The sequence below is a fragment of the Martes martes genome (assembly GCF_963455335.1).
Source record: "Martes martes genome assembly, chromosome: 4".
NCBI classification, from domain to species: domain Eukaryota; kingdom Metazoa; phylum Chordata; class Mammalia; order Carnivora; family Mustelidae; genus Martes; species Martes martes.
In genome coordinates this window covers 99,468,526-99,490,531 of record NC_137891.1, presented here as the reverse complement: position 1 = coordinate 99,490,531, position 22,006 = coordinate 99,468,526, and the positions used below count along the sequence as shown (strand labels likewise).

Genomic DNA, 22,006 nt, shown 5'->3' with positions numbered 1-22,006 from the left:
GGGCTTCACCAGGGGACACAAATATGCAGACCACAATAGATATCAAAACCTTCTCTGGAGAAAGTGGGGGCAAGCAAGAACGTGCAAGGATAATTTATTGTAGAGAGTGGTGGAAGAGCAGAAATCAGCCTACCTATGTACATGTTTATGACCTGTCTCCTCCCTGCCCCATCCCTGCCAGCACATTCCCCGCCATGGACGCATCTACGCTCCTTGAGAACCAAGACTGTCTCAGACATCACTGCTTCCTCAGAACTTAGTGCAGAAGAGGCCCTCAGGAACTACGTGTTGAATGAGCAATGAGTGAACACCATTTTCCTAGAATGTGGAAGACCTGACGTGTTCCAAGTGAACAGTATTTCCAGAGTTTAAACATTTTCTTTCCAAAAGAGCAGAATGTTTGAAAAACAATATTTTTTTGGCACTTACTCTTTATTTGCAGAATTGCAGCACGCTGCTTTCAAACAGATGTCGGTAGAAAGCACGTAAGCACCAGGGGACCGCCATGGCAGGGGGCATATCCAGTGAGACGGTCGTCATGGCCACTCTGTCTGTTGTCTTCCGCCCCTTCCCCTCCTCCTCCTTCTTGGTGTCTTTTTAAATTGGCCAATATATATGCTTCTCTTTTAGGGATATTTCTTAAACACAGACTACCAGATCATAGGCTTCTACTCTGTGGTGTACTTAATAGGTTAAGTCAGAGATTGGGCAGGTTCTTGTAACATAATCTCTTTTTTTTTAAACTAGAAAATGTTCTTGAAATACACATAGCATAAAATCATCTTGACCAATTTGGGGGCACCTGGTGGTTCAGTCGGTTAAGCACCTGACTCTTGGTTTCAGCTCAGGTAATGATCTCAGGGCCGTAGGATTGAGCCCCATGTGAGGCTCTGTGCTCAGCATTGAGTCTGCCTCAGATTCTTTCTCCCTCTCCCTCCCACTCTCTCTCAAATAAATAAATAAAATCTTTGAAATAAAATTATTTTGACCAATTTTAGTGTAAAGGTCAGGCATTAAGTCCATTCCCACGGGCAGCCATCTCCACCATCCACTGACAGAACTCTTTTCATCCTGCAAAACCAAAATTCTACTCAGGGGCCCAGCAACCACTGTTCTACTTTTTCTCTCTATGAATCTGACCAGTATGGGTACCTCATCCAAGTGGAATCATATAGTGTTTGTCCTTTCGTGACTAGCCTAATTCACTTGGCATCATTTTCCTTTACCAACAGATAGCTCAGTATTTGAGCAAGGAAATTCCAGCTTTAGGATTCGTTTCTTCTTCTTTCTCATGTTCCCCAGGAGTACGCCATGTGGCTGGATGACTTAGGAGAGGGCAGATAAACTAAGGTGCCCACCTCTCATTTCCAAACCCTACCTTTCTCCTGAAGCCACTGCCTACTGTGGCCCATTTAAAATTGTGACTTGCCCGGAGGGCGGGGGAGTTGGCACCTTGCTGGCTCAGTTGGTTAAACATCCAACTCTTAGTTTGGCTCAAGTCATGATCTCAGGGCTGTGGGATCAAGCCTTGTGTCTGGCTCCATGCTCTGCAAGGAATGTGCTGGAGATTCTCTCTCTCCTTCTGCCCCTCCACCCTCAAATAAATAAACATAAATCTTTAAAAAAACCCCCAAACCTGTGGTTTGGATATGTGTCATATCACTGTGCATGGAGAGCAAGGAATTGTGTGCTGGACACACATACCAAATATATTTGTATGTCTCCTTTGTCCATTTGTATGTTACACAGACTGTACCCTTCCAAGGACAGATCGCTGGGCAAACTTGATTTGTTGTTGTTTTTTTTTTAAGATTTTATTTATTTATTTGACAGACAGAGATCACAAGTAGGCAGAGAGGCAGGCAGAGAGAGAGGAGGAAGCAGGTTCTCCACGGAGCAGAGAGCCCGATGTGGGGCTCGATCCCAGGACCCTGGGATCATGACCTGAGCCGAAGGCAGAGGCTTTAACCCACTGAGCCACCCAGGTGCCCCCAAACTTGATTTGTTCACAGAACACTGACTGCAGTTGAGGAGTGCTGTCAGTTAATGCCTCTGATTCAACTGCCTGTCTAAGCTTATGTCCTGAATGGTGAAGTCTCCTAGTTCAGATTTGAAACAGCTGCAGCAGACCCACCACCTTGGATGGTGGAAATATCCCCAAGTGACACAAAGTAAATTAGCACATATTGAAAGGAGAGTTTTCTAAGGCTTGGAATCAACCATTTTCCCAGCAAACCTCCCACCCAAATGAGACCCAGGGGACACCAAATGAAAGGCAGCGAAGAGAAACAGACTTGGCCCATGTGTCTCCGAAAGCCAAATGCAGTCCGAGTGAACTGAAATGATTTGCCCGAACAGATTAGGTATTTTAACACCAATTCTCAGGCCTCAGAAGTGAGCCTGGCTGCTGGCAGACAGCCAACACTGCCTTATTTAATTTTTAGATTTGGCTGTTAAATTTGGCCCAGTGGGAAATTGTGTTTGATTGGATATATGAAGGTGGCGGATTTCGGATGGGAAGGCCCGGGTTCTAGCTCAGTGACTTACCTGCTGTGTGAGCTGGGACTGGCCCTTTCACCTCGTTGAGAGTTTTTTCTCATCTGTACAATGAGGGAAACATTCCTGCTCTGCTTGCCTTATGGGGAATTTGAAGATGAAATGAGACCATGTTTGGGAACTCTGAAATTACTATGCAGATGACCAGTGTAATTATGCTTACAGGCAGAACATGGAATCCTTTCTGCCCAGTTCACTCAATTCTGCATTTAATTTACACATTGTGGATTTTAACTCTCTTTCTTGCAGGAAAACCCTTTGGGGAGTATCGTTTTTAGACCTGGAATTGCTAATCTCAGCATCCTCTCAGATAAGGAAAAGACTGGAATTATGGGGAAAAATAGACCCAGAGAGACAATAGCCCAAGGGCACAAAGGATTGCCACCTTGCTGTTCTTTCTTTCCTAGATGACACTGACATCTAAGCCCAAAGCCAAAGATTCTCACCAAAAGTTACGCTCACAGTTCCCCCAGTTTCCCCCTTCTCTACTTCTTCTCCCTATGGATGAAAATGCTGAGTTTGTGTTGCTATCTTGAGCCCTACTGGACACAACACTTAGTAACTCTAATGGCTGGACATAAAATATGTATGTGGTAAATATGTATAATAGAGAGAAATAAAGTTGTACTCTTACAATCTTAAGTTTCTGAAACGACAGCTCAAGAAAACACGTTCACCGTGTTTCCACAAATCTGAGATGCCATTGCTTCTAAGACCCACTATTTTTATGTATCACAAAGAGAGGAGAGTTTTATCAGTTAAAATAAAACACGTTCACTGTGTTTCCACAAATCTGAGATGACATTGCTTCTAAGACCCACTATTTTTATGTATTGCAAAGAGAGGAGAGTTTTATCAGTTAAAATACATGGGGGTGCCTGGGTGGCTCATTGGGTTCAACCTCTGCCTTCGGCTCAGGTCATGATCTCAGGGTCCTGGGATCGAGCCCCACGTAGGGCTCTCTGCTTGGCAGGGAGCCTGCTTCCCCCTCTCTCTGCCGGCCTCTCCGCCTATTTGTGATCTCTCTCTGTGTCAAATAAATAAATAAAATCTTTAAAAAAAAATGACACAGTGCTTTCTCATTACGTCAGCTGTGATTTCACAGATGTTAAAATGTGAAATATGCATCTTAGAACATATAAATGCAGTGTGTTTACCTCTTCCAAAAGGTTAAGTTTTCTCCTTTTGGTTCTGATGCATTCTTAGATTAGCAAACTTAAAAACCGTCTCATTTTTAGTCTCTGCTCCTTGCATTTACACGTGGTATGCAGTCATTCTTTTAGATGGGTTGAAGGGGGACAGTAAACCTATTTTTCTTATGGATACTATAGTACCAAGTACTCTGGCACTTGAATATAGAGTTAGGTAAAGGCGGCTTATAAAATACTTGTCAGAAAAAAAAAAAATACTTGTCAGAGCCAAAATTACATTATTATGTGGTCTGTCACTTATTATAAGATTTAAAAGAGGAAGAAAATGTTTAAGGGCGTGGGATGCATCTATGGTGGTCTTTTTTCCTCCCACGTAGTGCTTTTTATTATTTTTGTTGTTACTGTTATTCTGTGAAATGCCTGCTTAGGCTATAGTGGCAGTTATTTAGGTTAGACTTAGTTCAGGAAAGCAACTGAACTGTGAGTTTCCCAGTACAGAGAGAAATTAGGTATGAACAGGTTCCGGTGATGAGAGCTGCCTGGGTGAAAATAATGACGTTTTCATAAAATGCAAGGAGGGATTTAGGGTCTTTCTGGGCAGAAGAGAGTATGAAGAACAAGTAAATACAGCTTCCGTGACAATCCTTTGCACACGTTCCAGGGACCAGAACTTGCTCATAATTCTATCGTTGGGGACAAGAAAAACTGCACCTGTTTCTAGCCCGTTCTGAACTTCCCTTCTCACCTTACTCTTGCCTATCAGGTCATTCCTTATATACAACGGCCAAGAGAGTCACCACACAGAAAGGATTTCTAAGGACTAGACCATGGCCGGGTGGAGAGGAAGGATCCAAGTCATTGTAGCTCCTGTGGGCTTCCTAACAAGCATTTGGGCACGATCCCTGCTTGCTGCCTGGGAAGAGGTGGGGGTAAGGGGGTGTTTGGCTGGCGTGGTACCATGTTGGCCAGTGTCAGTAGCCACCACGATCCTTGCTCCCTGCTGGGCGGGGTGGAGGCAGGGGTCTGGCGTGGTACCACGTTGGCAAGTGTCAGTAACCGTCACGCTGGGTGAGCAGTGGGTGGAAAGCTATTAATGTTTGATCCCTGCTAATGCACGTCTTGCCCTTTGTTGTCTCCCCTGCAGTCCGAGTACCACTACGAGTACACCGCGTGTGACAGCACAGGATCCAGGTGGAGGGTCGCCGTGCCGCACACCCCAGGCCTGTGCACCAGCCTCCCTGATCCAGTCAAGGGCACCGAGTGCTGTAAGCAGTCCTGCTTCTCACCCTTGGCCTTTGCCCCAAACCTCCCAGCATCTGAGCTAGGACCTTCCCGACAGTGCAGCTGACTTAAGGAATCAGATTTTTCCCTTGGTTAACCCCCGACCCCTTTGAGATTTGGCGCAGAAATGTTATTTCATGGCTGCAAACTGGGCATCTAAATTTGCCTTCATTTTCATTTTTCTTTTAATTGAAATCCCATCAGGGGATAAAGAATGAGCAACTCCAGCTGTGTGCCACTCAGATCTTCTTCTTCTTCTTCTTTTTTTTTTTGGTTCGCATCCATTTGCTTTTGTGCCTGGGCGGGTCTCTCCAATCTACACTCACCAGCCACAATCAGTCCCTAGGAAAGACTGTGATTTGCTTTTGTTCTTGAAAAGGAAACCAGAGAAGATGAATTTCTGCAGAGACAGATCTTTAAAATGCACTGGGCATCACTTCAGGGAAGAGAATCTTCCCCAGCCATGGAGCTGCCTGTGCAGTGGGGGAAGGTGGTGACTTGTCTGCAGCTCTGTCCCCACCTCTGTGACTCTGTTGTCCCAACTTTTCCACAGCTGGCAGCTCTTTCCCCTCCACTGTTCTTTCTAGAAATGTAAGGGGGTAACAATAGGGACTACAGTCAAGGAATACTTGAAGATTTGGAAAGGAGACTGGGGACATTTAAATTCTAAAAAAAAAAGCTTGCCTCGTGCCTGGTTCGGTCGGCAAGCAAGTGCCTATTAAATTAATGAGTGGATATTGCTAAGGTCTGAGCAGGACCAAGGTGTGACTAATGCTAACAAATGAGCCATCTTCAGGTAACTCAGCCAACTCAGTTGAGTTCCTCCTATGGGCACAGGCTATGAACCATGAAGAGACCTAAGGCCCAGTCTATGCCTTTGGATGCCTACAGTCTGGTAGAGGAAACAGACATTCACATCTCCGTTCATTTTTTTCAGCAAAACTTAGCAGAGCCCCTGCCATGTCTGTGCCCGTCACTGAGCCACTGTCCCTGGAGCCCAGACCCTTGTGGGAGGCCCATATCAATACAATGTGTTAATATGGGGTGAAGAAGAATGGGAGTTATGGATGGATGCTTGGGGATCAGGAAGAGCTGGGGGGACCACCTGGGCAAAAAGTTTGCAGGTGGAAAAACACCAGACACATCCAGGGAAGAACATGTGGTCTGGGGCAGAGGCAACACAGGGAGGGTAACGGAGGGGGCTGAGGCGGAGAAAATCCTATAGGGGGAGATCAAGCTGGAAAGTTACGTTGAGGGAAAATTATGGAAGACTTGGAATGCTTGGCTGAGAGCTTAATTCTATAACCAAAGGGGGAGTGCCTGATGATTTTTTTTAAATAACAGGAGTAATAGTACATATCAGTGTGTTAGAAAGATACCGCTGACCACAGAATGAGCAAAAAACAGGAAATAGGGAACCAGGTAGGAGGACACTGCGATAGTTGAGGTAATAGGCATGAGAATCCCGACCAACATGGCGGCAGTGGAACCAGAAAGGAGACAGAGGCCAAAGACTCAAGGGGGAAAATCATGGCTACAGGGCTGGGCACCATTCAGAGGGGTCAGCACGAGAGGCATGGTATCTTCTACTGGAGAGTTCTTAGAATAGCTGAGGCTTTCCCCTAGGAAATGTCGTGGACATGCCCAAAGTCCCTCAGCAAGGCAGAGCTCCCATAGCCCTAAATCTTTTTTTTCTTTTTCTTTTTTTTAGTAACAGCTTCATTGAGATATAATTTGTATGTCATAAAATTCACCCCTCGAACTTGTAAAATCCAGTAGTTTTTGTCCAGTTCTTCTCCAAAAGAAACATCACATCCACAAGCAATCTCTCCCCATGCTCTCCCCCCAAAGTCCCAGGCACCACAAATCTGCTTTCTGTCTCTGTGGATTTGCCTATTTTGGATATTCCATATACATGGAATCGTACAAGATGTGCCATGGTTCTAAATCTTCGTGGGCAAACTCCTAGATCTCGATCTTCTGTTCCCCCTTTTCAGGTGCCCACAAGCTGCCCAGTTCTCCTGGGGCGGCAGGAGTCTCACCACCCTGCCCTTATCCCCGCTCTGTGTTCCAGCCTTCTCCTGCAAAGCGGGGGAGTTTCTGGATATGAAGGACCAGTCCTGCAAGCCGTGCGCCGAGGGCCGCTACTCCCTCGGCACGGGCATCCGGTTTGATGAGTGGGATGAGCTGCCCCATGGCTTTGCCAGCCTCTCAACCAACATGGAGATGGAGGACAGCACTACTGAGTCCATGGAGAACTGCACTGCGTGAGTGCCTCCTCCTCTCCCTTCCTCTGTGCTGGGCTGGGGAGGTTGGAAACGAGGGAGCCAAGTAGCCAAGGGGAGGCCAGAGCCGCTTCCCACAGGACTGTTGGACATGATGCCCACCTCAGCACACTCTTACCGATCCAAACTTACCGGTGACTGACAGGAACTTGTGAAACGTGGAGAACTGGAGGCAATAAGGGGATAAGGTGGACAAGGGTTAAGGGGCCAGTCCACTTAAAACAAAACGTAATTGGAGTTCCACCATGGGATTTTGGATGGGGAGTAAACTTCCTCAACTTGAGTGCAACACAATGTGGAAAGCCTTAGGTATCTTCCTGGCTTTGGTGCTAACTCCTAAAACGGGCCAGCCCAACCAGGGTTTATGGGTTGGGGGGGATAGAATAGGACCAGAGCTTTGGTCAGTGGCAGTCCAAACCCCTTAAGGCCCCAGGGACCAGCCCCAGGTTCCTGGGGGAACTGGTGAGCTATCCTTTTCACAGCTGTGGATATTTAATCCCAGGAACAAGAATTAAATGATGCAGCTTTTACGTGCCAGGTACTGTTCTGAATTTTTTCCTATATTACTTTCTATAATCCTCGCAAGAACCCTCTGAAATTGGTATTATTGTTCCCTTCAGACACATGAGGAACAGGAGGCTCAGAGAGGTTAAGTGACTTGTGCTTTTTTACCCAGCTTCAAACCTATGACATTGGAATTCAGACCCAGTCCCAAGCTTTCTACTGCCCCATGCAGACATTCTCAAGGAACATGTAGTGTACGCAAGGCAATGTTGGGTTCTTATGGGAGAATTGTGGAAGGATGTACAGATGTGAAAGACAGTCACCCACTGCTCCTTGTTCGGTCTTGACAAAATGGGAGAAGGGCCACCGGGGTGGCTGAGTCAGTTAAGCGTCTGACTCTTGATTTTGGCTCGGGTCATGATCCCAGGGTTGTGAGAGGAGCCCCAAGTCTTCTTTAGGCTCTGCACTCAGCATGGAGCCTGCTTAAGATTCTCTCTCGCCCTCTGCACCCCCCCAAAAAAATAAAAGAAGATGGAAGAAAAGTACATGAAAGTTTCTCTTATACCCAAGCAATCAAAAGGATAAAAAGAAGTTAATAATTGTTTACACTTGTGTTATACTTGGATTTCTAAAACTGGGACCAATGTCTCCCATTCCTAAACTGAGACCAAAACCCCTCCCATTTCTAAAACTGGGACTAATGTCTCCTATTCTCTCAATAAGAAATATAGAGAAAAAAAAATTATGGAAGCACCATTATCAGAGCCAGGCAGCAGGCATTTTATGGTCCAATTTTAATGTCACTTTAGAATTTAATATTTGTGTCAAAATCATTGCATGACAAGGTTGGCAGCAGAGATAGAGCCAGAGAGGGTTAAAGCTGAAAGGGAACCCATTTGCGCCTTAATAGAGAATATGATTGACCCCAGATAAGGTGCAGGCCTCGCTCACTCAATCAATTCTTACCCACATGAAGAAAGGGTTTCTCTCTCTCTGGGGACCTCACTGAGAGTCCAGAAATCATTACCGCTCAGCAAGACAGGATGTGGCCGGTTAATAACAACTCGTGTTTCCATAGCACAGAAGGCTTCAGGGCCTGGATCTTCAGGGAGCCCGAGACATTCCCAGGAGAGGGGGAGAGGATGTTTCTCCTCTGTAGAAACAGAGAGGAAGTGGGCACCTAGAGAGGCTTTGTGATTTCCACACTGCCCTCAGAAAGGCGGCCATGGAACTAGTACCAAGAAACCGAGTGCCTGGCTTTTCTGCTCACCTGAGTATTTACCTGAATCCATGCCCACTGCCTCTACCCTGACCAGAGCCCGCCTCCTGCCTGTTCTGGGTGCCCCCAGCTGGTCTCGGCTTCTACTCCAGCCTCTGCGGAGCCCCTGGCCATCAGTGGCCAGACCCATCTACTTAAAACATAGAGCCAACCGCAGTACTTCCCCGCTCAAAACTCCATGTTCCACGGATTCCTGTTTTCTGGGAATAAAATCCAATACCTTGCCACAGCCTGCATGGCCCTGCCTTGGTGTAGCCTCTGCCTTCCGCCCATTTCGCCGGGATCCAGCCACGCTGGCAACCATGCTCCTTCCCTCCTGGGTCTTTGTTTTGTATGTGGGTTTTGTTTTTTTTTTAAAAGATGTTATTTATTTATTTATTTGAGAGAGAGAGAGCGTGCAGCATGCATGAGTAGGGGGAGGGTCGGAGAGAGAGAATCTCAAGCCGACTCCACACCCAGCGAGGAGCCTAACGCGGGGCTCCGTCTCACAACCCTGAGATCATGACCTGAGCCAAAATCAAAAGTCGGACGCTCAACCAACTGAGCCACCCAGGTGTTCCCCGCCCAGGTCTTTGGACACACTCTCCTCCAGCTCTTTTGGCTGATTCCTGCTATACCCTCAGGTCTCTGCCTAAAAGTCACTTCCTGGGGGGGGGGGGGGCGCCTGGGTGGCTCAGTGGGTTGAGCCTCTGCCTTTGGTCATGATCTGCCTCAGGTCATGATCTCAGGGTCCTGGGATCAAGCCCCGCATCCGGCTCTCTGCTCAGCGGGGAGCCTGCTCCCCTCCCCCACCTCTGCCTGACTCTCTGCCTACCTAGGATCTCTCTATCAAATAAATAAAAATAATAATAAAAAATCTTAGGAAAAAAAAGTCACTTCCTGGGAGCTGCCAAACCTGGTCCCATAGATTGCCATTACATACACACTGTTCATCTTCTATTTCTCTTTACGGCACTTATCAGACTGATTACTCTGTGATTAGTTGTGTGATTAGGTAAGTGTCCTAATCACTTCAGTGTCTCAATTTCCTCATCCTAAAACAAAACAAAACAAAACAAAAAAACCAGTGATAAACATGGTCTTCTTCTTATAGGCTGTGGTGAGGATTAAATGAAATGATCCGTGTGAAGAATTTAGAGCAATGCCTGGCACTAGAAACCAATCAACACGTGTTGTTATTGAACAGGAAATGATCTTCACCAGAGACAGCTCTGACAAAACCCAGAATCGTGGTGCCTTGTGCAAATGTATCACACTGATGGCATCCTTTTAATTATTCATCTCACTTTGGGAGTTATTTATAGATAACGCCATGGAGCCCATCAGCACTAAGGGTTGTCTCTTTTAACAGGAGAAATCAATACTATTAGGTTAAGGGGAGATGTCTGGGATGAGCTCAGCTTAGGTATTTTGGATAAGCTTCCATTTGAGAATAACATCGTCGAAGAACTGTTATTATTCTAACAAACTCAGGGGGAATCCAGTGGACTATTGGAGGTCCCCTTCACTGGCCACTGTTAATAATTGCCTGGGCTGGTCTCAGGCCAAACAATGATATAATGGACTTATCTTTGGTCACCCTTTTCCACACCCACCTGTGTAATCCCAAGTCCCTCCTGTTTGCCAGGCCCAGGCTTGGTGCCCGAGCAACAATGTGAGCAAGACAAGGATAACCTCTGCCCTCACAGAGTCTGTCAGCCAGCCAGGAGGACAGACAAGAAGACTTAAATAAATTAAAGAGGAATTAGAATATGACCAGAGGAGAAAGCCAAATGTCAAATAAACCAAAGAAAAGATGGTGAACCTCGATAATAATCAAGGAAAAGATATTTAAAGTTCAAGAAGCCGTTATCTCCTACCATATCACATTGGCAACAACTTTATAGTCTGACCATTCCAAACTTGGGGAGCCTGTGGAGCAACAGGAATATTCTCACATGCCAAGAGGGACACATCCGTAGCAACCACTTTGGAGAACACTGTGGCAGGAGCTGGTAAAGCTGGAGGGTCACATGCCCTCTCACCCAGCTTCCCCCTCAGACATGCATACAAGGAGAGGTACAAAAATGTCTCGAACAGAGTATGTACAATAGAAAAAAAAAAAAAAAGGAAACAATCTAAAAGTCCATTAGCAAGTAATAGGTAAGTAAATATGTCAGAGCCATGCAAGGCTCTGATAGTAGCTTAGATAGTAGCAAACATGAAGAAGGAGCTTTGTGTGTGGGTATGGATGAATCCCACAATTATATTGAAACTAACAAAAAAAGCAAGTTTCAGAACACAGACATATGATGCCATTTATGTGAGGTTTAAAAACAAGAAAAAGCATGATCATAAGACATATTGTTTAGAAATACCTGTATAATTAGTAAAGGGTAAAGAACTGCATGGAGATGATAAACATCATATTCCAGAAAGTGGTTAGTTGGCTGAAAGGAGTAGGTGGTAGTCAAGGGCTTGAGATTTGTTGGGTGTACACCAAGGCTTCTGCTCTATTGTATTTCTTTTTTTTTTCCTTCCTAGATTTTATTTATTTATTTGACAGAAAGAGAGAGCACAAGCAGGGGGGGGGGGAGCAGAAGGAGAGGGAGGGGGGAAGCAGGCTCCCCGCTGAGCAGGGAACCCAACCCAGGGCTCACACCCAGGCCCCTGAGATCATGACCTGAGCCAAAGGCAGATGCCTAACTGGCTGAGCCACCCAGGCAGCCTCTGTATTGTATTTCTTAAGCACAGTGGTGGCCTTAAATCTTTCATAATATGTGTAAGTGAAGTGGAAGAGAGCTGTGGCTATGGGAAGAGAATCGGTGAGAGCTCAGAGTGCACATAGCAGATGCCAATAGAGTCAAGGAGGACTTCTCAAATGAGGTGACATTTATTCTAAGATGCCTGGTACACAGGAGGGACTCAGGATTACAAAGGAATTAAACAGAGGGAGGGAGGGGCTTCCTGGGTGGCTCAGTCGGTTAAGTGTCTGACTCTTGTTTTCAGCTCAGGTCATGATCTCAGAGCGTTGAGATAGAGCTCCATGAGAGGTTCCTGGCCATGGAAACTGCTTAAGATTCTCTCTCTCCCTCTCCCCCTCCTCTAAACAAACAAACAAACAAACAAACAAATGCTGGTGGGCTGGAGTCTAGAGAGTAGGTACGGATTTGTGCCCTATTCTAAGGGCAGCAGGGAAGTGGCATGGTCAGATTTTTGTTCTGGAGGACCTCTGCCACCACAGTGTGGAGGAGGGATTGGAGGAGGCAGGACTGGATACAGGGAGGCAAGATAGGGGCTGGTTCAGAGCTGGGGGTGGGGGGTGCAAGGAAGAGGGAGAGCCCTGGGGTAGGGTTGGGCCAAGTTGAGAGATATTTAGAAAATGAAATTATAAGACTAGATTGATTGTCTCTGACGTTCTCTGGCCTTCCTTCTTCCCAGTTACCAGTTATATGCAGCATCTTAAAGTGGGCATTTCCAGGGGTGCCTGGGTGGCTCAGGGAGTTAAGCCTCTGCCTTCGGCTCAGGTCATGATCTCAGGGTCCTGGGATAGAGCCCCACATCGGGCATCCTGCACAGCAGGGAGCCTGCTCCTGCCCCCCTCTCTCTCCGCCTGCCTCTCTGCCTACTTGTGATCTCTCTCTCTCGAATAAATAAATAAAATCTTTTAAAAAAAATCTTAAAAGTGGGCATTTCCAGAAAAACAGCTAGACTGGATGTGTCTGCTGACTTTCGCTGACAGCTTTGGAGTTGGGCAGACCTGGGTTTGAATCTGAGCCCTGCCACTTGCTGGCTGCATGACATAGGGCAAGGCCTCCACTGAGCTTCAGTTTCAGCATCCATTAAGTGGGAAAGAAAAGAAGTCATGAATACAAAACACTGTAGTTCAGTACCTGGGAGATAAGAAGCAACCAATAAATGTTACCCCTCTTCCCCTCACAACACCTGCCACCTATCTTCTGGATAGTTCTGTAGAATGTGGGGGCGCACCCACCTGTCTTCCTTGTGTCCACTGTATCCACAAGCTCCTTGATCTGGAGGTCATTCTTGTTCATGTCTAAATTCCCATCTATGAATCACAAGTCTGGAGTTCCTCAGAGACCCAGCAGGGCGTGAGACCTGCACTTCGCACAAAGCACGGAGGGCCGTGCCCCCACCAATGAACATGGCTTCTGTTTCCTCACAGGTCCAAGTGGGTTCCCCTCGGTGACTACATCTCCTCCAACACGGACGAATGCACAGCCACGCTGATGTATGCCGTCAACCTAAAGCAGTCTGGCACGGTCAACTTTGAGTACTACTACCCAGACTCCAGCATCATCTTTGAGTTTTTTGTAAGTTCCCGTCCCCGGGGGAGGATGGGAGGTAAAGACTCTCCAGGGCTCAGATTCACTGACAGGAATCACAAGCATATTTCTGGTTGGGGATTTTCCACAGTGGTCTTCCCTCTGGAGAGAACTGTGGACAAAATGAGCTGAGACTTCGAGAGACGAGGAGAAAGAAGCTGGGGGCCTCTGAAGGGAAAGAATAGGGTCCTGGAGACTCTAGGCATTCTGCCCATGCAGACATGAAAACAGTGTGTAAAGGCTTCTGAGTTCCAAGTTATTTCTTTGGCACTGATGCCCTGATGTTTTTTGTGTGTGTAGCTAGCTCCTGCCCTGCTTCAAGGCTCATGTGTTCTGACCTCAGTCCCTAAAGGAAATTGGCAGTTCTTCTCCCATAAGAAGGGCCCTATGGAAGGCTGTGATAGCACGGCGGGTAAGGAACCCATTTTCTTGGAAAGCTGACTCTCTTCCCAAACTCCTGCCTCCTCAGGTTCAGAATGACCAATGCCAGCCCAATGTAGATGACTCCAGGTGGATGAAAACCACAGAGAAAGGATGGGAGTTCCACAGTGTGAGTATCCTGCCAGCCTCCCTGGAGGCTTTCCTGGGGATACCAGCGAGGGGGCCGTGGGCTTTTCCTCCAAGGGGTGGTTCTTCCCAGTCTGGGCTCCCACCTCTCCGTCCCTAGAGGCCAGGTGTCTGACCCGATGAGGATGTTGTAGTTTCTGTCCTCTTGAGTTGACAGAGTATGGGTGGGAGATGACTTGTACTCGTGGCCTGACCCCAAGGATCAGCAGCTTGCCAGCTCTAAGGGCCAGGTCTTCTGGGGATGGGGCGTGGATACACAGAACCACAGAAGAATGCAGGAACTCCACTCACACTCCTGTCAGTCCTTTTAGGCCCCTTCATAGGTCTCACCTTGGAGATACTCACGGTATATGTGGGTGAGGAAGAGGCCACGAGAGGGTGGTAAGAGGAGGCTTCAAAGCAGAGGGGAGCTAACCTGAGCTGGAAGGAAAGGCAAAGCTGAAGAAGTTCAGGGAGGGGTTCAGAAAAGGTGCCGCCCCCGCAGAGGACAGGTCCCTACCAGAGGCTAATCCGATGGATTAGGGATATCTGTCTTCCTGTTTGTGGCTTAGGTTGAGCTAAATCGAGGCAATAATGTCCTTTATTGGAGAACCACAGCCTTCTCAGTGTGGTCCAAAATCTCCAAGCCCGTGCTGGTGAGAAACATCGCCATAACAGGTACCGAGAGGGGAGCAGGGCCTGGGGTCTGTGGACTTCCTGACTCGGGGCGGGGGGGCTGGGTGTCAACCCCCAGAGGCTCAGTCTCGGGGCTCAACCCTTGCTTCTCCATGCCGTTCTTCCTCCCCAGGGGTGGCCTACACTTCAGAATGTTTTCCCTGCAAACCTGGCACATATGCAGACAAGCAGGGATCTTCTTTTTGCGAACTTTGCCCAGCCAACTCCTATTCAAATAAGGGGGAAACTTCCTGCCACCAGTGCGACCCCGACAAATACTCAGGTGAGGTTCCTGAGGGCGGGTAGAGTTGGGGGAGGGGTGGGTACCAACAACCAAGGGGAGAAACAGGAAGGAGAACCATCCTTGTGGCCATGCTGAAGATGACTCTTTGTGAACCCCTGCTCTCTGGACCCTGGAAGAACCCTGCTGATCCGTACTCCACCGATCACTCTGGAAGCAAAAGTGAAATCATTCAGCAAGTAGTTGGTGAGCCTCTACTGTCTGCCAGGTCCTATTCTAGGTGCCTGGACTACAACAACAAACAAAACCCTATCTTCATGGAATTTACATTCTGGTGGGGGAAGGGGGAGACAGACAATAAACAAGAATGATAATAAATATATAATAAATTGTAGTATGGTAGACAGTAAACCGTGCAGGGTGCTGTGGCAAAAAGAAAAAGCAGGTCAGGGCTAGAGGGATTAGGAAAGTTAGGGAAAGGGGTTGCAATCTTTTTTTTTTTCCCTAAGCAGTGAAATTTGTATAAATGAAATCTTATATAAGATTATAATTATAAATAATAGATACAGTAAGTATCTATTATATATATTATACATTTATATATTTTAATTCATAACAGCTATTATCAGAGTTAGGTTAGAAGAGCCATGAGGCTGCATTGATGAGCAAAAATTTTTTTTTTTAACATTTTATTTATTTGACAGAGAGAGACACAACGAGAGGGGAAACACAAGCAGGGGAGTGGAAGAGGGAGAAGCAGGCTTCCCACTGAGCAGGAAGCCCAATGCGGACCTCGATCCCAGAATCCTGGGATCATGACCCGAGCCAAAGGCAGATGCTTAACAACTGAGCCACCCAGGTGCCCCAAGCAAAATATTTTTTTAAAAGATTTTATTTATTTATCATTTGAGAGCGAGTTGGTACTAGGGTAGGTGGGTGGGGGGACAGAGGAGGAGGGACAAGAACACTCCTCTGCAGTGCAGAGCCAGAAGCCAGGGTCAATCCCACCACCCTGAGATAATGACCCGAGCCAAACCCAAGAGGCAGACATTTAACCGACTGGACCACCAGGTGCCCCGATGAGCAAAATGGATTGATAGCAAAGATTAAAGCTGGAAGTTAACAATCTTTTATCAGCGTGATGATCCACTGAATTCAAAGGCTTTCTCAGGAAATCAAGGCTTCCTTAGAACATAGTTTAAAAACCAGTGTTCGGGGACTCCTGGTGGCACGGTCCATTGAGCATCTGACTCTTGGTTTCAGCTCAGGTCATGATCTCAGGTCGTGGGATTGAGCCCCACAATGCCACTGGCTTGGCACTCAGCATAGTCTGCTTGGGATTCTCTCTCCCTCTCCCTCTGCCCCTCCCCCACACCCCCACCCCAACTCAGGACCCACTTGCACGCTCTTATGCTCTCTCTCTCTTTCTCTAAACAAACAAACAAACAAACAAATAAACCAGTGTTCTGAGGGCAAATAAGGGGACAGGTGTAGCAGCCTGTGGCTACAGTCTCTGAATAGCTTCCTGAAGTATTCCAATTTAAGAAAGAGAACCTGGGAGTGTGAGGGAGTCCCAGGGCCACAGGGCTCTGGTGTAAGGTGGGCAGTCCCCACAGAGGACCCTCTTCCCAGACAGCCCATAACTATTTCATTTTTCCTTTCTTACACAGAGCCACACACACACCCCCTGCTCAAGGCTCTCCCTCAAGCAGACCCTCAGATCTGTCCACAGACACACCCGTCCTTCACACAGGCATTGCATGACGTGTTTGCCCAGCTGAGACCAGCCATTGACCCTGTGAACTGCTTCTTTCTACGCTACTTCTAAAACAAAAGTCCTATTTATCGAGACAGATCTTGCCAAATGAGTGTAGTTTTCAGCAAGAACTGGAATGTTTAGATCTTGAGGGAAGTTTTTAATCTATAAGTCTACATTCCTGTTTTTCCACTTGAATTTCTTGTTCTCCTTCCGTGCTGTATCAATGGCGCCCTTGTTTGTCTTCGTCTCCAGCTGCCTTGCCAGCCCAGCAGTTGTTCAAAGGTTCGAATGGCAAGGTGGCTCTAGAAAACCCATCCGGGAATGTTTTGATCAACTCTGTATGTAAATTAATTGTTATCCAGAGAACTGTTATAAAAGTGTTGGGTTGGGAGTCTGAGTCCTTTGGAGTCTGTTCTCCTTCCGCTACCCATTTCTCAATCCACCTCTTTGAAGGGAAAGTGAGTTTTTATCATGACTTGACTCTTCCAGAATACAGGGTCCGTGGGAGGCCGGGGAAACGCTGAGAGATCTGATCAGAGCCTGTGATGGAATGTGCATAAAGGGAGGGACAGAAGACCCTGAGAGCATTTAGTCATCCGTTTACGAATAAGTCCCGAGTGCCTGCGGGTGCCAAAGCCTGAGCTTAGTTGGAGCTGGTGCCTGCCTTCCGGCTTAGGTCAAAAAATGGGAATGTGGTTATAGGAGCACCTAAGCGTGGTAAGTGCATTGTTCAGTGGCCACTCAGATAGGAGCTCTGAGTGAAGCGCATAGTAGAGGCAAAGAAGGGACATGGTCAGTCCTCTGTGGGGAGGCAGGAAAGTCTTCAGTGGCAGTGGTCTTGAAAGAGGAGTCAGTGGTTTGATGGATGTTCTGGAGGGAGTGTAGCCAAAGCCAGAAGGCTTGGGGGTCTTGGAGAAACTCAGCAGGGCAGGAGATGATTTGGAGAGAACTAGCATCCAAGGCTAAGAGGTGGGCAGGGAACAGACTACGGACCAGCCCTTCTGTGCCATTGCTGAACATTTGGGATTTGATTCTGCGAGCAGTGGGGGCCATTCAAGAATTTTAAGCTGGGGACTGATGTGATCTGGCTCTCGATTTTGAAAGACCACTCTAGCTGCCATTTGGAAAATGGATGAGGAAGGAAACAGTTGGAAGCAGAGGTCACAGTCCGGAGATTTTGCAATAGGCACCATTGCTGGTATCTAGGACCAAGACTGAGATGGAGCTAATGAGAATGCAGAAGTTAAGGACAAAGGCTTGACTAAAAGCATCTTTCTTATTGATACCTAAAATGTGATCATTAAGAAGAATTCCTTTGTGTTATGTTCAATATTAGGGATTCATTTCCTAGTAGAATAGCATGGGGTTTAAGAGCATGGACTCCAGAACTGAATTACTAAGGTTCAGATCTCTGCTCTGTCACCTACTAGCTCTGCCATCTTGGGAAAGTCACTTGTCTGTGCCTCAGTTTCCTCATCTGTAAAATGGGAATGGTAATAGTCACATCTACCTCATAGAGTTATTGTGTGGATCAATTGACTATTACAGATAAAAGATTTAAAGCAGTGCCTGGCATGTAGTAAGCACCAATTTTATCACAGCTTAACCTTGAACACTACAGGGACAATAACTTCTGACTCTCCAGAAACATAACTACTAATGACCAGAAGCCTTACTGATAATTAATTGGTCAATATACATTTTGTATGTTTTATGTATTACATACTGTATTCTTACAATAAAAGAAGTTGGAGAGAAGAAAATGTCATTCAGAAAATTGTAAGGAAAAGGGGCGCCTGGGTGGCTCAGTGGGTTAAGCCTCTGTCTTCGGCTCAGCTCGTGGTCCCAGGGTTCTGGGGTCGAGCCCCGCTTTGGGCTCTCAGCTCAGCGGAGAGCCTGCTTCCCCCTCTCTCTCTGCCTGCCTCTCTGCCTACTTGTGATCTCTCTCTCTGTCAAATAAATAAATAAAATCTTTAAAAAAAAAAAAAAGAAAAGAAAATCGTAAGGAATAGAAAACACATTTACAATACTGTACTCCGTGTGTGTGTGTGTGTGTGTGTGTGTGTGTATTCCACATATAAATAGACCCTCCCAATTCAAACCTTTGTTGTTCAAGGGTCAACTGTGTTCATTTCTGTTAAGGCTTATTCCAGCTGTCCTCTCTTACCATGAAAGTACTCTTAGCATAGGTAACAGCGAAAACAAGTCACTTGGATAGTACTTTACAATTTACCAGAGTGCAGGAGTGATCTCCCTGTGTATAAAAGAATAAAGGGCAGTGCAGAGAGGTTGAGGGATTTGCCGAGTCTGAGGGGGTACCTGAACTGGACTGAGCCTTCATTAGATGATTCAGTCATCAAGGGGAATGTTTTCCTTTGATGAAATGGATCTGAATGAGAGGACATTATACTCCTGGGGGTGGGGAGAAGTCCTGAAAGGAAGAGGAAAGCTCGGAGAGAGAAACCCAAGCCCCCATGATAAACTTTATCTTCTCGCAGTCTTGCTCCCTGGGCCAACGTTAGAAGAATCACTTTTCGCTCCCTTGCCCGAACATCTAGGCAGATCTTTCAAACTTGACCAGTACCCAGCTTCAACACCTTGATGAAACCTGAGCTGGGGAAGTGAGGTCCAGCTCAGCATTTGGGTTAATCATTTATTAAAACTAGGTTAGCAATCATCAAGTGTGTAAACAGCTGGACCACTTTTGCTGAAACCTGGAGCTAGGGTATCAGGTTGAGCAAATATTTGAACAAGCAGAAAAAAGTCCTTGTGCAAAATGTACTTTTTAACGTGGAACTTGCAACTTGCTAGGCCCTCTATGCTGGGTCCTGGGAATTGGCGTGTTTTCAGCATCTCCTTCCGAATTCCTCCTGGCCCAGCTTGTCAAAAGCAGGAATCCCTGGATCCTTCTGTGCTGAATGGGGCCTTCTGCTTGTTAACCAAGTCAATGAGCTGAGAAGACTCCAGCTGTTCCTCAGGCAGCAGCTCCCTCTTGCCCAGGCTAATCAGACGGGAACAGAAGAGGTGTGGGAACACGCATGAACGGAGCTCCCCAGGGCAGGCCAACAAGGGTGTAACTAGGAGATTCTCTGATCTAGGAACTCATTTTGTGCCTCAGAAAGAAGAAAGGATCAGTTGAGAAATAAGATTTAACTGGAAGGGAGAGAAAGAAACTTTCAATCCTTATTTAAAATCTCATGACAAGGGGCCCCTGGGTGGCTCAGTCGTTAGACGTCTACCCTCAGCGCAGGCCATGATCCCAGGATCCTGGGATCCAGCCCCGCATTGGGCTCCCTGCTCAGTGGGAAGCCTGCTCTCCCTCTCTCACTTCCCCTGCTTTGTTCCCTCTCTTGCCGTCTCTCTCTGTCAAATAAATAAATAGATAGATAAAATCCCATGACAAGGGGCGCCTGGGTGGCTCAGCAGATTGAGCATCAGACTCTTGGCTTTGGCTCAGGTCACGATCTCCAGGTCATGAGGTTGGGCTCCGCGCTCAGCAAGCAGTCTACCCGAGATTCTCTCCCTCTGCCCCCTTCCCCTGGGCTCGCTCTCTCTCTTAAACAAATAAACACATCTTTTTTTTTTTTTTTTTTTTTAAATCTCATGACAGTTAGCAAATAAAAATAATTCCCACAAACACAGGGAGTAATAGTTACCAGCCCCTACTAGTGAGCCCCTACTTCCAATGCACCAAGAACGTGCTGGCTCAGGTAAGGTAGATATTATTATTTATGCTCTATGGATGAGAGCTCTACAAGTCAGAGAGGTTCAGTAACTTGCCTAAAGCGATACAGCTACTAAATGGAGCAGGATCCAAACCCAGATCGTATGACTGAAAATCTCATTTCAGTCTATCACATGGCCTGTCAGGTAATCTACAGAGAGAGGATGGCACACTTGTATCAAATGCTTGCCTGCAGGTGACACAGCAGTCACCTTAGAAATGACAGTGACAGGAGCAGTAGTAATAGTGCGGCACTGGTCCTTTATGAAGCAGTGGTTTTCTTTTCCTTTTTTTTTTTTTTTAAGATTTTAAGATTCCATCTATTTATTTGACAGAGAGAGACACAGCGAGAGAGGGAACACAAGCAGGGTGAGTGGGAGAGGGAGAAGCAGGCTTCCCCCTGAGCAGGAGCCCCACGTGGGGCATGATCCCAGGACTCTGGGATCACAACCCAAAGCGGAAGGCAGACGCTCAATGACTGAGCCACCCAGGCGCCCCATGCAGTGGTTTTCATTCTGGAGAAAATAAATTCCCTGGAAAGTTTTAAAAATTCATTTGCATAAGTTACATATATTTTTCTGGAAAAACGAGACAGGTCTTTTTTTTTTTCAGTTTCTCAAAATGTTTGTAATTCCAAAAAGGTGAAGTCCACTGCTTTAAAGAGGGATACGCTGAAATAGTTCTTGCCATCAAAGCATTCACAGGGTTAAAGCAGAGCTAACATACAGAGAGTAGAATAAATAAAATGATAGTTGATACCTTTTTTATTAGGAACAGGTCAAGGGTTAGAGATAGTGGCAGGATGTTTGGGGGAGGGGAAAGTGGAAAGAACTGTTTGTCTTAAGTGGAGTCGGAGGAAATTACCACCTTATTTGTGGAGGGTAGGTGCCTGGAGAAAGGGAAACGCTGAAGGTGGAAGGCCTTCATTGGAGGGAGATGTTCAGAGAAAATGCAGGGAAGGAATTGGAATAAGAGTATGAAGGCACTGTCCTAAGCTTTCCTAAGTTTTGCTTTAATCCTTCAGGAGTAGAAAAACCAACTGCACAGGATTATGAAACACATGGAACATGGCAGGTCTCAAAAAATCCCCTTAGTTGTGGTTAGCCTGGAAGATGCTGTCTCTGGCTCCCCACTCCCCTCACTGGCCTGCTGGCGCGTCCCCTTCCTGATGCCCTGCCCGCCAGTGTCTTCTCATAGCACCAGGGACAGGTGCAAAGGGGGTATCTGAGCGGGGCTTTAGGTTCTGGAAGCGAAGCAGAAGGAAGGGTGGGTGGGTGGGCTGGATTTTCTGCTTCCCACAATACCTGTGTTGTGCTGTACCCAGGGTCTTGGAGGTCCTAGGGTCATGAGCAAGTGGTGAAGAGCTCTGCTTTCTTACGTGACTTCGCCTATTTCTCCTTGCTTTTACAATTTAGAGAAGGGATCCTCCTCCTGCAAAGTGCGCCCGGCCTGCACGGACAAAGATTACTTCTATACTCACACAGCCTGTGATGCCAACGGAGAGGTGGGTAGCATGGTCTTGGCGCCCCTTGGCCCCCAGATAGCTCCTTTGCCCGCTCCTTGGGCTTTACTACATTTGGGGTTCCAGAAGTCAGTGGAGCTGGCACGGGAGAAAATCCCACAGACCTCTGTGGGGACCCCAGGGCCTGGGAGGGGGAGTGGGGAGGCAAAGCGAGATCC

At 46.9% G+C, this 22,006-nt stretch overlaps 1 protein-coding gene across 1 annotated transcript in view; it reads left to right on the top strand.

Annotated features, from left to right (window-relative positions):
- The window catches only part of ELAPOR1 (endosome-lysosome associated apoptosis and autophagy regulator 1), a gene marked incomplete at its 5' end in the record, with an annotated part of 71,302 nt that overhangs the window by 29,839 nt on the left and 19,457 nt on the right, over positions 1-22,006 (top strand). Inside the window, 7 exons of the mRNA XM_080801674.1 lie at positions 4,852-4,972; positions 7,063-7,255; positions 13,222-13,369; positions 13,851-13,931; positions 14,500-14,605; positions 14,736-14,885; positions 21,742-21,830. Coding sequence (XP_080657800.1) covers positions 4,852-4,972; positions 7,063-7,255; positions 13,222-13,369; positions 13,851-13,931; positions 14,500-14,605; positions 14,736-14,885; positions 21,742-21,830 — 888 coding nt within the window. The remainder of the gene's footprint in view (positions 1-4,851; positions 4,973-7,062; positions 7,256-13,221; positions 13,370-13,850; positions 13,932-14,499; positions 14,606-14,735; positions 14,886-21,741; positions 21,831-22,006) is intronic.